The sequence below is a fragment of the Camponotus vicinus genome, unplaced genomic scaffold, assembly GCF_025532165.1.
Source record: "Camponotus vicinus isolate PSW18456_S1 unplaced genomic scaffold, iyCamVici1.0 SCAF_10, whole genome shotgun sequence".
NCBI classification, from domain to species: Eukaryota; Metazoa; Arthropoda; class Insecta; order Hymenoptera; family Formicidae; genus Camponotus; species Camponotus vicinus.
The window spans coordinates 9736422-9754990 of record NW_028141946.1 but is presented as its reverse complement, the minus strand read 5'-3'; the positions used below and the strand labels follow the sequence as shown (position 1 = coordinate 9754990).

Sequence of the window (18569 nt, the reverse complement as noted above, 5' to 3'; positions counted from 1 at the left end):
GTTGTAAAATTCGTGAATCTGATTGGTGTATGCTCTTAGATTCAGTCAAAATTAAGTTGCAAAGCAGCTTTTTCTGCTGAACGCAGCCAATGGCCGCATTCAGCGGACTCAACCGCTAAGTAGCAATCGAACATGATTGGTTTCTACTTTCAGGTCCGACCAATCAGCGTCGAGTTACATCGGAAAATTTAGTAATATTGCCCAACTGTTCAGTCTGCTGAATGCGGCTAATGCAATCTCGCCTTTATCACGATTTTTTTCAGTAAATGGATGCTCGTGTGATCGAGGTGGCTGTTGTCGGGTTTCTTTCTGTCTAAAGTAAAATTGAGTGAAACGTCACAAAATGGTTAGTTTACTTCGATCTTACGTTAATATATTTGTATCATCATCTTTTAGCAAAATGCATTGTATTTAGGCTAAAATACATACATGTGACCAGTATAACCTCACTGTGATGGATACATCAATTTTTTTTTCCACCGTATACATCGGAATGTAAAGAGAATTGTTTCCTGCAGAAACCCTTGATGTTGCACGGGCACGAGCGTGCCATCACCAAAATAAAATATAATAGAGAAGGGGACTTGCTGTTCTCTGCCAGTAAAGATAAGCAGCCTAATGTTTGGTATGCCTTGAATGGAGAGCGTCTTGGGACTTTCAACGGCCACAACGGTTCCGTTTGGTGCATCGACGTCAACTGGGATACCACACGGCTGCTATCCGGCAGTGGTGACAATACACTGAGAGTCTGGGACTGTCAAACTGGTTTGCATACGATAAAAACAAACAATGTATTTCGCTTGCGTGTGCAAAATTTAATGCAAAATTGCGTTTTATAATTTTGTTTAGGCAAGGAGATAGGTCAGTTGAGCACAAACAGTTCTGTAAGAGCGTGTGGTTTTAGTTATTCAGCAAATCTTGCTGTGTTTTCCACTGATAAGGCCTTGGGTCATCAGTGCGAGATGTTTATTATGGATGTACGAAATGTCGATTCTACATTATCTCAGGAAGATGCAATCTCTAGAATCTCTGTCAATGGTCCTAGAATTTCTGCTCTATTATGGGGTGCTTTGGATGAGACTATTATTACAGGCCATGAGGATGGCGAGATTAAACTTTGGGACGTGAGGGCAAGTGTCTTTTTATTGTTACAGTGATACATATTGTGATTTATGATTACAGTGATAAATATTGTGGGAATGTCTGGTAATAATTATATCGTTTGTGATACTTACAGACAGGAAAAAAGTTGTCCAGCGTCAAAGGTCACAAATCACAGATAAATGATATGCAATGTAATAAGGATGGGACCATGTTTGTAACCGCATCCAAAGATCATACAGCAAAACTTTTTGATAGCGAATCTTTAATGTTATTGAAGACATACAAGACGGAAAGGCCCGTAAATTCTGCTACAATATCACCGATTTTTGATCATGTAAGAAATTTGTATTTTACCATCCTATTATATGTTATCTTGAAATCCTGGAAACAAAAGTAAAATATTAATACAATTAATACAATTGCAATTAGAAAATATAAATCAAGAACGTTACAATTTAACTAAGTAAATAATTTTCTATAGGTGGTCCTTGGTGGTGGTCAAGACGCTATGGACGTCACTACAACGTCCGCGCGACAAGGCAAATTTGACTCACGATTCTTCCATCTAGTATTTGAAGAAGAATTTGCACGTTTGAAAGGACACTTTGGCCCCATTAATTCTCTTGCTTTTCATCCTAATGGTCGTAGTTATTCTACAGGTGGAGAAGATGGATATATGCGTATTAATAATTTCGATCAATCTTACTTTGACTTCCATTTTGAATATTAAATTTATCAATTGAAAGATACATTTACATAATAAAATGTATATATTATTCTACCTGAATAAAATACAGCTGTGTAATCATTTCTCTAAACTACACAAATTTAAACAACAAGAACTTTTACAGTAAATATAACTCTTATATAAAATACCTAGATAATCAATTATGAAATCGCTATCATGTTGCAAACAATTGTATTATTGGCAATATGACAGTATTATCAATCATATGATTAATCACACTTGATTATCTAGATATATCCAACAATAAAAAATGTTTATTATTAAATATATGATGAAATATTTTTGATAATTATAGAAAAAAATATTTCGTGAATATATTCCCCTCATATAAATTATTCATTAAAAGTTATATATATATAATATTTCAGAGCTTTAATATATATATATATATTAAATGAGATCTGAAGTGTAATCTATCGATAAAATATAATAAATTTGTTACAATATAATTCATAAATCTGTGCTTGTATTATAATTTTCTTACATAAATGAAATGTCTATCAATATATACAAGGCGTCTTTTTCAATAATGTAATCTTTTTTTCATTTACTCTCATTTTCTTTCTTATTTTTTATTATTTTTTTTAATTCTAAATTTTTTTTGGCAGATACTAATGTCTCAGCGCATTTAATTTGCTTTAAAATATATTAAAAAATATTTTTTAAGAGTTATATAGCATATATTTTGAATAATCTTAATAAGGAAGAAAAGAAAATGAGATTAATATATTTCTAGAAATACTTATAATTATAGATGCATTATGTAATTATAATTTTTTTTATATATACTTTCTAATGGGGCGGACAAAATATGCTTTGAAGTGTATGGGTATATGGGATCGTGCTTTCTTGTTTAGATCACAAAATTGTGATCTTTAGCGACTAATAGTAATTCTCAAAGTGTAGCGCATATTGCACGAATTTTAATTCAATGTTGGTACACTTTATTTTTGTAATCATATAATATTGTACAAATTATTACAATAAACTATATATTTCTGTAATTATGTCTGTGTTTCTTAGTTTTACCAACATGACTTGCCGTAAGCGTTTGGCAAGGTAGCAGAATTAAATAATACAGCCATACAGTGCAAAAAACGCACTATCTTATATTTCTTTTGTCATTGATTACGGTTTTTTTCCCTCTAAAATTATATCCTACAATAACGTACAAAAATTATCGGGACAAATTGAAATTACTAAATTAAACCCGCGTTAATTTTTTTAACGACTATCTACATATTGATGTAATCCTATAATCGTTCCGGAGTGTATACAAGAAGAAAATGAAATGAATAATCTCTTCTTGTACTACACTATTGCTCTATACTATTATAATTTTACATATTTATATATATAATATTTTGTGTTTTTGCGAACGTTTTATATTATATATATACATATATAAATGTAGATGTACGCGTCGCGTTGTGTGCTAACAGGATCAATGTTCCGTTTTATATTCACGTTTATCGTTTATCAGAAAAAATGTATACACGAGTGTGTGTATTTGTGTGCCATCCTATTTTATTGATATATTTCTTTATATTATATCCTATATTAATGTACATTTTTGTTTGTTCTTATAAGAGCGCAAAAATAAAACCGAATATTTTCTGTTTTTTTTTATTACAGTATACGTGACTAAAGGGGAGGATTCAAACTTATGATAATATATAGATATACAATTTACACAAGTTTCAATTAAAAAAAAAACAGAATTCTTTCAACATGTGTTATATACCATAAATTACTTCATACACACAGTTTCATGAAATATCATAAATAAAGATGTTACAAATGACGATAATTTCACTAACTGTTAATTAAAAAACGTATGAGAGCGAAATGAAAGTACAGTATGTATACGGTTTAAAGAATCATATGGTAGCTAGTATACACTTGTCCTTAGTACCTGTGTACTATAGATTCGTGTGACAGTCGAGGGCACTCTGGTCAATTAGTACAATTTATCGCATCGTATATCATTCGGAAACCGCTCCGCAAACATGATGATGTCTTCTTATCAAACCGGAGAATGGACAGTTTCATTGTCCTGCCAGTCATATTAGCGTCAATAACAAAATAGAATAAATTCGAATATATATTTATCTTAGAAAAAGAATTTACATTATAGAGAATTCGCTATGTAAGAGAATAATCCGCACGTAGACACTCGAATGTAGACACTCTGTATATCGCGCGCGAGAGAGTCCGTGTTACACATAGGCGTTTATAGGTCGGGAGTATGCAGCTCTAGGAGTTAACCAAGGAGTCAGACTGAAGGCCACCCTTTAATGTTTTTTACAGTCTATTTTATGTAGGTCCGATAACAACAATAAAAATTCTTAAATAAATATATCGGTGTAATCATTGATGGAATATTATTACGCAGTCAATTAGATTCCTGTCGTCATAAGAGTCGTGTTTTCTTTTTCTTTTTTTCCTTTTTTCCCCTTTAGGTGTTTTTTTAAAATTCGCATCTTAAGCATAGTATACACATGTACACGGCACGTTAATCACTGTACATTTGCCAGTGATCGGTATGGAGTACTACAAAGAGTTATATGCGAAATTCGATCAGACAAGACACAAGTATCACTCAAGCTCATCATTGCTATTTTCCTCTGCCTTGAGTCGCACCGGATCTAGTTGTGGGTTTCGCTGGTTGCGGGATAATCGTAATCTCGTCGTTGATCTTCAATGGTTTTAGAAGCGAATCGTTCGATCTGGACGATGGAGATGCGGGCGCATTCTTCTTATCCATTACTCTCTTCGCCACGACACTGTGCGCCGAGTACACGTGATTCTCGAATTGCTTGTACATTCCGAATGTGGCAGTGCAAACTGTACACTTATACGATAAATGTGCTGGCTTTAATGTCATCCCGTGATCTCGAGCAACATGATTTAATAACTTCCATTGATATACCTGTAAAATCAATATAGCTTTCAATTATTCGTTCGTCGCTTGTGCCTTTGTTATTTTCTTTCTTTCGAAAATAAATACTCTTACTTGAAAAAAACGTGTAAAAAAAGATGTAGAATGAGTAAACTTACCCTGCCACAAGCCGGACAACGACCTGCATCCTTTCCTTTATTCGCCGCTTCTTGCATGCTGGATGTGACCAGCCCGTGAGATCCCAACAAATGTCTTTCCAAACCCTATGAGAAAAGAAATTTAATTATCATGCAATTATTAAACATCGTGAATACATTTGTTAAAAACGGCAACGCGAAAATTCAAATTTCATTTAAAATTTATATTTTATACAAATTATTGTAGGTAAAATGTGATTGTGAAAATATAAATTTATATTTTTCTACGCATACAAAAGAGACTTTCTATATTTTAAATATAAAATTAATTAAAAAAATTTTTCATATTTGATAATTACATAAAAATTTTACCTGATCTGTGAAAAATCGGAATTGGCATTTCTGGCAGTTTAATGGAGGTCTATTATAAATCATCTTTGGATGTATTTTCACTTTATGGATCCATTGCATATGATTTCGTAATTGTTCTAGATCCTAAAATAAATATGATAAAATTTAATATAAGGTACTTTGAAAAGATTGATGTGCTATTGCATTATACACATGGTGTATACATGATAATTATAATATCTGCTAGTAATAATTAATCTTATTACTTATTATACAACATAATTTTTTGACAATGCATAATATAGTATAATCAGAAAGGCATTTTTTATATCATTACCATAAACTTGAATCTATAAACTCAATTCGTATACAAATTAAATTCCACTCCATAAATATAAAAGAGAATTTTGATGGAATTTTTATTTCTTTCTTAAAAATGTATGCAATTTCTGAATGTAGCTTTGATTAAAACAAGAGTGCAAGAGTGCAGATTTATTGTATATTATTTACCTTAATATATCCATCACAAATTTCACATATAACAAATGTATTTTTTCCTCCAGATTTTGAAGAAGTTCCTGTTCCTGGAATGGAGGTTTGAGATGTTGTACGTGGTAATGGAGTAATAGATATACTCGGTTGACTCAATAGCTTCGCTGTGGGATTTTTCGGACTGGATGTTGTGTTCTGAAAAATATAAAATGTTTGTGTTATTTAGAATACAAAAATTCGCCAATATAATGTTACTTTTACAAATCATATACTGACAAATATCTTTCATTAGTAATATCCACCTGAAAAATCTTACATCAAAGTAATACATTTCTTAGATTGCTCTATTTTTACATAATGTGTATGTGTGTGTGTATTCTTTCATCAGATTTTATAACTAAAAATTATAATTTTATCTTTTGCGAAAAGCCTAATAATCATTTTTATTTTTATTATTAAATATATCAAAATTATCATTTCTCAGTATTATTGATTTTTTTCTAATGACTATGTAGCAATTTATTACTTTCCAAATTAATTAAAATAAATATCTATTTTTAGCAAAAATATCTATTAATATCTATTTGTTAGCAAAATTATATACATATATTAGTATAATCATGTACTATTATGTTTACATGAACATGGGTGAAAAATATTGAGATATGTAGATGTATATTGTTTTAATACTATATACCATTAATATTATAAAGATATACATAATTGATCTATAAGTATAAATATATGGGGAAGTATGTTGGTTGTACATTAAGTGTTAAATCTTCTAAGAGTCTTTCTACTGCAAATTCTTGATTATGATCAGAGACAAATTAAATAATATTACGAAAAAGCCTTTTTTTGCACCTCTGCAAAACACATGCGATCTCACATATATCACGAAATCAGTTATATACTTTCTCCCCGGTTACTTTCCAATATTTATTTACCTGTGATGAGGACAACCTAGACAGAGAGTCGATTACGTTGGGTACAAGTGCAATTGGTGTGGGTTGACCGGAACTGCCGCCGCTACTGCTACTCACTCCCGAGACAGCCGACATGACAGTCCCAGAACCACCCACCACCTGCCACCACCCATATATCTTTTTTACTAGTTCTTGGAGCCTCGAGTGTATTTAAAGTGTGACAATTTGAATGTATATACACGTTTTCATCACGTTACAAAAAATCGGAAAAGCGTACGTTATACAAAAATTATTATATTTCTACTACTACGTCTACTACTCGTTAATAAATAACTTAAGTGTAATAGACATATATTACTAGGATTTAATTATTCTCATTATAATTTTTAATCAAAAGTTAACATAGAGGTTTTCTTGCAAACATAGAGAGAGATTAAGAGAGATTATATAAGATGTAAAAAGATTTGGCATATATAATTTTGAGTATTTGTTATAATATATTTCACATAATATAAATAAAAAATAATTCTTTCTAAATTAAAATAATTAAAAATAATTTTTTATTACTAAAAAATTTAGCTCATAAATTAAAGTTTATATCATATACTATATCAAACACAAGAAAATTTGGCGAGTATAATCGAAAGCTTTTCCACCCTTGTTCTGATTCCAATTTGTATGGTATTCATAAATATAGTTTAACATTTATTCATAAACTTCAATCAACTTTTATATAGTTTAACATTTATTCATAAACTTCAATCAACTTTTATATAGTTATTCTATTCTGCCTTTATTGGAAATTGTTATGTAAAATATCAATTTGTAATATATGATACACGCGCTCTTATGCCTAAACAATTCAACAGATAGCATTATATTATAGCATAGCCTTGTAGTGTACAGATATACATATAATTTAATACGAGAAAAATACTTGAAATTTGTATAATGTGTAAAATGTGGCGTTCTCAAACTTATATTGCTAAAATTTAAAATTAAGAAGGGCATGACACTTGTCACGATTCTCATCACCCTTTTAAGCTCATATTTAAAACAAATATGGCAAAAAAATATAGCAGCCTATAACAAATTATATATCCAATTGTTTGTGTGCTAAATTTTCTTTCTAAAAATATACAATAACAACGATAAATATATGCGGCCACGTTTGCAACATGAATAATATTTTAAATTAAAAACTCGTTTCACTCATTTATTGCAACATATTCTCTCTTTGATATCCGTGAAGAACGAGAGTTTATAACTTTTAGGCCGCTTGAATTTTGGCGATCAAGTTTTACTTTTCACAATTTAATTCGGTAAATTTAATTGTTACTGTTTGCGTATGCATAGCAAAAAATATATATCTGTGAAAAATAAATGCTGCTGTTTTTACCTGGAATATTTGATTACTACCAAACTGGTATGACGTGGGTACCAATAAACCGGACGATGTAGGACGATACATCATTCCTGCAACATTATCTGAAATACGATTTATCAACATTACATAATATGTAAAAATTTTGTCTCTGAAAAATATATTCTCTTCGTATTATTGCGTGTGTTTATAAAGATTTACCTTGCCGCATTGTAGTAGCACCTGGTCGCAATGTCTTCAGATCGGAATATCTCGGTTGCATCGGCGGTCGCCCTCTTCCACGACCTGTGATCGGCGCCGGTAGTAATTTTGGTAGGAGCGGTTGCGGACCCTTAGCGCTCATCGCCATAGCGGCGAGCGCATTTGGATTAGTCGGGCCGACAGGACGCGCACGATTTAATCTCGGTATCTTGGCCGGCGGCTCCCAATCCGCGGCGGGCTCCAAGTTTCTTTCCGGTCTAAATTTCTTGGTACAGGCCAGAATGTGCCGTGTCAATTTGCCCTTCTGATTGTCCTCGAACGGACAATTGGGACACTGATGGAAAGCCGGGCCGCGTTCCAGTCTACCGCGAGTATTGTGCTCCGCCTCCATGTGATATAGAATATCGTGGGGACTGCGAACCTCCATCGGACAGAAGTTACACTTGTAAACGTAGTTGCGCATATGCGGAGTCTCTAGATGATGCTGCATGACTAATGTCGATTCCGTTTTAAAACTACAGAATTCGCATTTCTTCATCTCTAAATGGAATGGTTCGTTATTCTCTTTACTAAATTCTAAATTCTTGATAAGCGAATTTATAGCTAATTGAGTCTCGGCTGATGTGCTACCCTTGCCTTGCTTACGCTTTTGAGTCCGTAAGAGATCAGTTTGCACAAACTCCTGTACAAGATTCATCCCGATCTGCATAAAAAACTTGCCCAATGGCAAATCGAAGTACGTCGGTACTTTATTTCTGTCATCTTGCCTTAGTTCGCCTTGTCTGTCACTTATACTACTGAATCCATGATCGGTCAGGTCTATTGAATTGTCACTTCCTCTGTCGTCTCCCTCTCTCTTGCTTCGTCCCTCACTTTCACTCTCATCAGACTTTTCATTGATTTTCTTAATAATATCCAAAGAATCTTCCTTATACTCTTCATTATCCTTATCGTCGATGACTCGTTTCGACTTCTCCTCCTTTTCTCTTTCCTCGATGCTTTTTTCCAATTTGGTGACGAATTCTTTTAATGGTCTTAGAGGTGGTTTCTCGTATACATAAGGTACTATGAAGGATGGTGCTTCAACTACGAACATGTCATCAGTCAGTGTCGGTAAAATCGGCGGTACTGTGGTCGGCGTAACCGTGGTCATACTACTGGCTTTTGGACTCAGTTGTGCCGTCTTTGAAGTCATTGGTACTGGTGTAATGGTCGTTCTCATATTGGGATACATTGTCTGCGTTGTCATGCCTCCTACTGGAACAACTGAAAATGAGCTAGAATTGGAGATAGAATGATGAGGCTTGCTGTTACTCACGGGGACCCCACCGCGGCCTGAAAGAATCGAATTTGTATCTATTATGACTAATGTAGGTTCTTTTTTGCCACCTTTGATGGATTTACTACCAGCGGCAATCTCCACCAGACGTTTAGTATCATTAACGACGATGGTGGTTTTACTACTGTTTTTCACTGGCGATTTCAATTTAGAATTCTCCTTGTCTTTACTATCGATGCCAGCTAATGGATCTTCCGGTTTAATCTCTTCTATGTCAGATCCATCGTCGTCCACTTCCTCTTCTATCTCTTTTTCTATGTAACTTGTTCGTTTAATATTGCGCGAACTTCTTCTCGGCGTAATACTACTAAGATCTATTTGTTTTCGCGGTTTTCTTTGTTTCGTGGGATCTTTGAGAGCACGTGGATCTGCATTATGACCATTATTCTTCGCGTTATCTGTTATCTCCTCGATATCTGGACTGTCATAGCTTCCATTCTCCTCGCAGAGCTTGACATCCGTCTTCTCCATGCTGCTGTCAGCGAGTTCACTACTGTCACAGCTACAGTTTGATGACATATCATTGTCTTGCTTTTCGACAATTTTTTTCGAAATGAACACATCATCATTATCCAATTGTATTTCTGTAATGCTTTCATCGAGACACTCAACATCGGAGTTATTACTCTGTTCGTCTACTTCCATAGCTTCACAAGATGTGTTTTTACACTCTGATTCAGTTTTAGACACTTCACTAGAATTGTTCGTCTCACTCACACCATCGGACAATTTGGATACTTTAAAGTCATTTTTCGAGTCAAATGTATCACCCTCTTTACTATAATTACCTACTGCTTCATTTTGCTCACTATCTTCATTTTTTCTTTCTTGACCCTCGATTTCTCTTTCATCCTCGTCATCATCATCATCATCATCATCCTCATCTCCATCCTCTTCATCATCCCCCTCTTCTTCATCACCTTCTTCATCTTCGGTGACAAATTCTTTCGATATATTCTTGCCCATGTTGTCACTGATATCCATATACTCTTCGTTGTCAACGCTATAGTTCCCGTTGACACCATTTGGAATAATCATATCTGCAAATAATCATGAAATATTTAATATATAATCATTATTTAGTAGATAAATAATTCCCTTTTCAGCATGGTAACAATAATGACAAATATGTGTCATATTAGTTACAATTAAAGAAAATCAGTATCTTACAATCGAAGAACTATAATTCCAAATATATATAACAAAAACCACTACTTTTGCGCAGTTATAAAAAATCATACAATTATACAACGAGACAATGTAACTTTCTCAAGTCACTCTAACACAAAGTTTCAAGTTACAAGGTAACAAAGCGCGATGCGTACATGAGAGAAAAAGTTACGTACAATTATCAGTTAGCGAATCATGACGTATGAAAGTGTGTTAAATAACTAGATCCACATTTCTTACAGAAATTACACCGTGGCGACATAGAGGGAATTCCTCTGAACGAAGGATCTACAAGTCCAGAAGATTCAGAAGACTCGAAGGTATTCGTCAATATTATAGCCCACCAAGTGTCGGAGGAAGCGAAAGTGCAGCCGCGAGCCAAGAGTCATGCTCACCTTTCAGGTGCCTGTCGGGACTGTTCCGAGACGAGTCCTTAATACCAGGCTCCTCCAACGTGCCTTCCATGAGTCCACCGCGGTCCGCCTCGCAGTCGATCTAAACAATGAAACGATATCACCGCTGATGACAATCCGGCGACGCAAGGAGGCGAGGCGAGACGAAGGCGCTCTGCCGCGCGCTCTCTACCTCCTCGCGGCAGGCAGGCAGGCAGGCAGGCAGGCAGGCAGGTAGGTAGGTAGGCGGGCGGGGGTGCGGGAGGGGGGAGGAATTTTTAGCGGGGCCGAATTTTTCAAAATGGCGCTGCGAATTCCGCACTTGCGTCCGCTCTCGCTCCCATAACCAACAAACTTCCGACCAGCCGTCCCAAGCTGGAAGGCGGGGGGAGGGAGGAGAGAGAGAGAGAGAGGGAGAGAGTCTCCGAGAGCGGCCCTCGAGCGAGCGCGATGACGATGACGACGACGACGATGACGACGACGGCGTCGTCGTCCGAGGCTCCGGGTTTCCCGTCCCGGGTGTCCCCAAGACCCGTGTCTCTAGCGTTACTCCTTAATTCTTCCCTCGTCAGGAACGAGTCCGTGCTGCACGCGCGCACACGCGAACAAACTGACGAGCAAACGGATGTACGGACGGACGAACGGACAGACGGACGGACGAACAGACAGACAGACAGACAGACAGACGGACGGACGGACCGACAGACAGACAGACAGACGGATGGACGGACGGACGGACGGACGCGCAAACCAACGGGTGGGTATCCGAGAGTCCTGACTCTCGAGAACACGGTTAGCGTCGTCTCCCAGTCAGTCACCTGCGCTCGCCAGCCACCGTAGCCAGCGTACGCGAGTACTAGTACTAGTCAGTCACTCCGTCAGCCAGTCGTCGGTCTCGATCCTCCGTGCACGCCGTATCTCTCTCTCTCTCTCTCGCTCTCCTCTCTCAACCTACCAACCTCCTACACTCGAAAGACCTCGCGGGGTATACATGTATATGGTACGCAGTCGGCTGCGCGCGCGCGCGCGCGCACTAAGCTTTTAACGAGGCGTCTAACACGCCGCACACGATGATGACGATGATGATAACGATGATAAAACGATCTGTCAATTATAAGGTGTCCGATATATACCGTATCTGTATATTCGCGAATCCAGACGATCGAATCGGTCTACGAGAGCGGTTCTGGTGACTGGTATATATGTACGTCGCCCGCGGGTACGTCGTCGTCCACGAGCGTGACGTTCACGAGTCCTTTCGCGACGTACCCCGGCGTCGATCGGGGGAAAAAAGCGGAGGATGGGCCTGTCATCTCTGCCGCGCCGGCAGAGACGGGGGATGCACGAGGAGGGACGAAGGGAAGGGAGAGGGAGAGGGAGAGGGAGAGAGAGAGAGAGAGAGGAGGTCGGCGAAGATCTCAGTCGCCGATCCCGGAGACGTCGCGTCCACCTATAACATTCGTACTCGTGAAGGTTATAACGCGCGTGAAGGTTAACGACGATCTCTCTCCGGGATGAGAGACGCCAAACGCTCGCGTTTGACAGATCGGCGGTCCTCGCCGGCCCGCTCGCGAAGAGGGAAGACGCCTCCTTCGAAGCATCCCGAGTGACTTTCCGCGCGCGCGTTTTTCCCTAACCGAGGCGCACGGTATCACTAACCTGATACATCCCACACGAGACAATCGTCCCTTCCCGATTCTCCAAGCGGGGTATCGCGAGATGCACCGTCGCCGCGTCTTGGCGCGCGCTCTTCTGCACTCCTTCTACACTTTTACCCCTCTCTCCCTCGCCTCTCTCGCGGCTGGCTGTCCAGGTGTCCCGAGCATATACGAGGTGTTTACCGCGTCGAAGGCAGAGGACCCTCGTCCTGGCGCGGCGCCGTCCCGAGGACGAAACTCCGTGCGCGCTTCACCCTCGCGAGGGGGAGTCCTCTGACTCTCTCGCGCGCGCGCGCGAGATCGAGGGATCCGTCGCGGAGGATCTCGTCAGGAAGATGCACTCTCTTGCGCGAAAGATGTACTGCTCGACGCGCCGAGGACGCGACGACGCGCAGGAGCGCGGGGGACAGACAGAGAGGAGAAAGGGGGAAGGAGGAGGAGAGAGAGAGAGAGAGGAAGAGAGAGACGCGCACACTAGTCAGAATGTAAAAGCTCGTTCACGGCGACGCGACTTAGGTCGCAGTCACACGTAGCGAGGGGAACCATCAGCATCATCATCATCATCATCATCGAGTCCACTCTCGACTCCTCTATACATCTCCCCATGCTTCCTCCCGTCCGCTAATCCCCAAACATGCGTCGTTCATTCAGTCACGAGACGCGGAAAGTACAGGCGACGCGAGCCAGCTACTGCTGGTCGCCTCTTCCGACAGAGATTGAGGTTAATTTCTAGGACTTTTGCCCCTTTCGAGATACAATTAACGTTCTGTCTCCGTCCCTCCATCTGTCTCTCTTTCTCTCTCTCTCTCGCGACTCGACTGATCGTTCGTTTAACGTCAAGCAGACGACTCTGTCTCGAGAGAGAGAGCATCTCCGGTCGATGCATACTCACCTAGAAACGAAGAGTTAAGAAGAAGAGGAAGAAGAAGAAGACCACGGCGACGGCGACAACGGGGTTGCCTACGCGAGCGTTGGACGGCGCGACATCATCGCGTGCATCATCCGCGATCCTCCTCGTCGGCGGCGACGATGATGACGTCCGGGCCGTTCGCTGCGCGCGGCAGTAGTAAAATCGAGCACTACTCGGATATTACTCGTTCGTTCACAAGTCGCGGGGGAGCACGATTACGCGATTTATATTCACAAAACCTGTAAATAGAGCGAACACATTCATCGCTGACGATTGGCACACTAGAGGGCAGGCGCGACGGGACGGGAAGCGTGAAAAAGTTATGCGCCCCAGGATCGTAGCTCGGGGTAAAGGCCCGTCCACAAACGAACCTGCATATCCGCGTAAGATGCACGGAAAAATCGACCAATCGCGCGTCAGACGCGACTGCGATATACCGAGTGTATTCTTCGCATTAAACGCGTGATTGGTATCTTGTGCGAATGGATGAAACTTTAGGTCCTACAATTTTTCCTTTTTCCTTTTTTTTTCAATAAGAAATGTAATCAGGAGAGGAGATGAGAAGGTACTCTCTAAAAGTGAATCAGTGAAAATATCACTAATTTAAACAGTAAAATAAGGTTTCACTGAGAATCAGTGAGTATTTTACTGATTTTCAGTGGAAACGCTTATTTTTTTGTTATTTTATCTTATATCTCACTGATTATGGTCAGTTAAAATAAAATTCACTGTAAAACCAGTAAATTTCACTGTAAAACCAGTAATCGCTAGTTCGTTTGTTTACCGCTACGATCGCTATCTCTCTCGTATTTAGTCATAAGAATTATATAAAGTTTGCAAAGAGCGACAGATAAAATTAAAAATATTACTTCGATTTAATTTCAGATATTAAATCGATCTTATGAATCGCACAAATAAATGTCTGGCGACTTAATGAAAATTATTCGTTCGTTATCTATTTAAAATAGCAAGTTCAATATGCATGTAATATTATAAATAAAATAATATTTTTAATATAATAAATATTTAGTAAATATAAATAAAATTTTTAATTTTATATGAAATAGATAGAGAGATGAATTGTAGTTTAATATTACTGACAATAACGAAAGAAATATTATTACTGATTGAAACAGTCAAAATTATTAACTAATTCTTTCAAATAAAATATCACTGATTTACAGTGCTGTACTTATAACTGCTGTAATTAGTGACTATTTACTGTTTTTCAGTGATAATACACTGATTCACTTTTAGAGAGTACTTTTAAGAGAGAGAGAGGTCGTTGTCGAATATGTCTGTCGGTTCCGTTTGCGTGATTTGTGTATTAATCCCTTCCCTGAGAATATTATCCTTCAGAAAAAAGATATCCTTATTATCTAGATATTATCCTTCAGAAGAAAATATACAATAAATAGGGACAATATTATATTTCACTTTTATGACATTAAAAAAAAAAAGAAATAAAATTTGATCTTAATGTCATTGTTTACACATCCAACGGGGAAGTGATTAATTTTTAAACAATGTCATTGTGTCGCAAACGGAAACTTGCGATACTCTAAACATTTTTCAATCCTTAAATGTTCTCGATTCTCATCGTTGACTGAAACAGACTGGTTCTTACTACAAGTTCTCCAGTTATAAGAGGATAAAGCAATTAATTAATTAAATATATAACCATGTATTAACTTTAAGTAAAAAAATATATTAATACTCGATTAACTTTCGTAACACTTGAAGTTTTATATCCGAGAGAACGAGCGTATGCTTTTTGTGGAACATCTCGTGGCGGTGCCCCACGTTTCCTCCAGAGTTGGACGATTGCGGCAAACGCGAGGTGTGTTTGTGTGCATATAAATGTGAGGGCGAGCACTCGTTTGAAATCAATTTCGGGGTTCTCATCTTCTCTGCATGACGCTTTTAACTGTTGAAATCGTTACAGTGCGTCGACGGTACATACAGCGTTGCCAAGTTTACACGCAAAATCAATGTCGTATAATAAAAGTAATAATAAAGCCGTTAAGTAAAAACGAATCTCCGTATGCTAAATAGCTCTTTTTTTTTCTTCTTGTCGTAAGAATGTCGGGAGAAATGCTCTCAGAAATCGCTACCGATCACATACATCTCCCTGCGCAATCCTAATCCTTGAAAAACAATTTAGACAATCCTGCCTCTCGATATATTTCTCTCAGAAACGTATCTGGGGAAAATATATCGAGAGTCAGTGGCTTTTTCATTGAGTTACATTGAACGACTTCATTTCTTTGCAAGCGAAATCCAAGCAAAGAATATATCTAAATGTATTAAAGATGCTTCTTGCATATGTATATGTCGGCAATAAAATCTTTTAAACTTTTGCGTTGCATGAGAGAATTTCTAGGTCAATAACTACATAAAAAGAAGAATTGAAAGGATCGATGCAAGAATGAGATAACTCCATAATATTAAAGTTTATTTTTTTAAACTTTCTATACTTTTATAAAAAAATATTACGATTTAAAATATTTAAAGAGAATGTATAATGAAGATTATATTATAAAGCTTTTTTTAATTTAAAATGATTTAAGAATAAATCCTTTGATCTCTCTAAAAAAAATTCATTTTAAATACAACTTTATATTATTTTAAATAAACTTTACATTTGAAGTGGATCTTCATTGACTTACCTAATTCTTGCATTAAAACCTACAATTTTAATCGTAGTCAATTAAAACCGTTATTCAAAGCTGCTTCAGAGTTGACCTTTCATCGTTCGCGTTTATAATAGTTGCATTTGCGTAAAAAATTGTTTCCTTCCTTTACATCGCGACATTTGTGACATTTGATTATAATACTTTTTCGTTAGAGAAATAATTCCTGCAATTAATCGCACGATGAAGTTGGTCGTTTTAATTTTCCTCTTTTCACCGAGTGATATTTTTGAGGAAAAAAAAGCAAAAAAATTATACTTATGGCGTTTCTAATCCCTTAAGGCGAGAAGCAAGCAAAGGAGAAGGAAGCAAACGTGTTGGAAACAGCAACGTGCGTTTCTCACGATTTCACCATATCTGTTTAACACGCGTAATTCAATCTCTCCGTTATACTTTTACCGTGGTAAACACAAGTTTAGAATTTACAGCGATATTTCGCGGAAAGCTTTTAATTCAGCAATAAATAAAATAAATTGAAATGAAAAATATTCCCTTATACAATCCTGTACAACCCGGAGCCGATAAACTAACGAGATCATCGCGCTAAAGCTTCGAGCAAGATTATAATTAATTAATATATTAAACATCAATAAATTCATTTAACATTCGATGTCATATAATATGCTAAAATAGAAGCTATAATTAACAAGTACTTAAACGCGAGTATGTAAACTGTTCATTGTCTCGCGAATAATCCATTTTGAGAAGAAAGAAAACTTCAATTTTCATAGAGTAAATTTGCGCTTAAAGTTGACATTTAAAATTAGCATTTAAAATTTGCGCTTAGAAAGCGTTTTAAAAATGAGGATCCTTTAAATCTACAATGATCGAACGATAAATTATAAATTTTCGATTGTCAATTTTAATTAAGCCAGTTTATATTGAACCTCATTATTATTTGAAAAAATCAATTTCAGGCTTTTTTTTAAAAATAAATTTGTCAAACTTGGTCGACGTTCCTACGACCAGTGATAGATGTTAACGTAAAAAGAAGCTTGTAAATAACGAGGCCAGTGTCCTGATTCTATTATAAACGATGCGAGAATATCTTGTTGCAGCGCTAAAGTTGTAGGGGTATCGCGATTCTTTTACCCAATTTCTCGTTAGAGTAAAAGAGAAAGGTGAAAACAATTATAGACGTAAACATTAAAGGGATTGATCGCGATGAATCATCATCCAAAGAATGCAGATAAGGAATGTGCAAGGTCCATGGAGTTACGTAAGAAATCATTTTTATCTTTAAACAAATTTGCACGTCACAATCAATAATGTAACGTAAAATAAAGAAGAAAAATATTCGAGCAAATAATTTAACGAAGCGAAGAAATTCGACGATTTGGGACTCGGGACGCCAGACGCTACTGTTTATCATTCGGACTCCCCGTCTAGCCTCCATTTTGGGATCCTGGCATTGTTTACCGATGCAAACGTACCCGTCGTTACGGCCTTGCATCGAGATGTCGAGGAGAGGAGGTTGCCACACATACGTGCGATTCGTCCGCACAGGCGGATCTCACGCTTAGAAGGGGATGAGAAGAGGGGAGAGGGGGCGCACGGGCACCTGGAGAACGCGACACGATCCTGATCGCATCGCGCTCGGGACAATCTGGGAGAGAAAAAAAGAAGGAAAAAAGGCACGTAAAAAATCTGACAGATTAAGCGATTCAATACGCGATCGTATATACTCGCATCCGTGCTCCGGGACACGCGTTTTCCCTCTCCCTCGCTCTCACACACACATACACACGCAGGCACGCAACTGTCATCCTGTCACGCACGCGAGCGTCAACTGGCCGGAGCTCCCGCCATTTCTTCCCGCGACGGCCACGACACGACTTGCCGTGTCCGTCCAACAGCTGCCGGCGTCGTCGTCATCCCCCCTGGACGACGTCGGGCCGGGCGATCGCTGCACGACGACGATCGTCTCGCGTCGGGTTGCCGCGCTTATTTAAATTCCCACTGACCGTGTGTCGTCCGGCGAGCACCCGCGGTGGCACAGGCGGCTCTCAGCGTCGTCGGCCGCGATACGTCGAGGATGGCTCGTGGCGAAGGCCCGTGGACCCGGTTCTGCACTCGCGTGTTTACTCGAGACGCGACGCGGACGTCACCGATCCGCTCCTCTTACCACCGTCGACGAAACTGCGCCAAAATGGCGGACCGCG

The 18569-nt window shown here is 38.2% G+C and overlaps 2 protein-coding genes across 8 annotated transcripts; one reads left to right on the top strand and one right to left on the bottom strand.

The window, feature by feature from the left end:
* The first annotated feature begins 206 nt into the window (after positions 1-206).
* Eif3i (eukaryotic translation initiation factor 3 subunit I) lies at positions 207-1912 on the top strand. Its single transcript, XM_083079217.1, has 5 exons — positions 207-346; positions 519-765; positions 850-1130; positions 1238-1438; positions 1586-1912. Exons 1-5 carry the CDS (start codon positions 344-346, stop codon positions 1832-1834), a joined length of 981 nt encoding a protein of 326 aa, XP_082935343.1. The 5' UTR covers positions 207-343; the 3' UTR covers positions 1835-1912.
* Positions 1913-2773: 861 nt separating this feature from the next.
* Positions 2774-18554, bottom strand: Mep-1 (zinc finger protein MEP-1). Of its 7 annotated transcripts, XM_083079206.1 has the most exons (10): positions 18372-18554; positions 13697-13953; positions 11150-11249; positions 8246-10624; positions 8060-8148; positions 6682-6819; positions 5753-5929; positions 5264-5386; positions 4913-5017; positions 2774-4784 (listed from the first exon to the last, which is right to left on the bottom strand). In XM_083079206.1, the coding sequence occupies exons 3-10, from the start codon at positions 11217-11219 to the stop codon at positions 4470-4472; spliced, it is 3396 nt and encodes a 1131-aa protein (XP_082935332.1). In that variant the 5' UTR covers positions 11220-11249; positions 13697-13953; positions 18372-18554; the 3' UTR covers positions 2774-4469. The 7 variants fall into 7 exon arrangements, with proteins under 7 accessions (XP_082935332.1, XP_082935333.1, XP_082935331.1 ...); XM_083079207.1 differs by lacking the exon at positions 13697-13953; XM_083079205.1 differs by lacking the exon at positions 18372-18554 and having other exon boundaries at positions 13697-14150.
* Between the last annotated feature and the right edge of the window lie 15 nt (positions 18555-18569).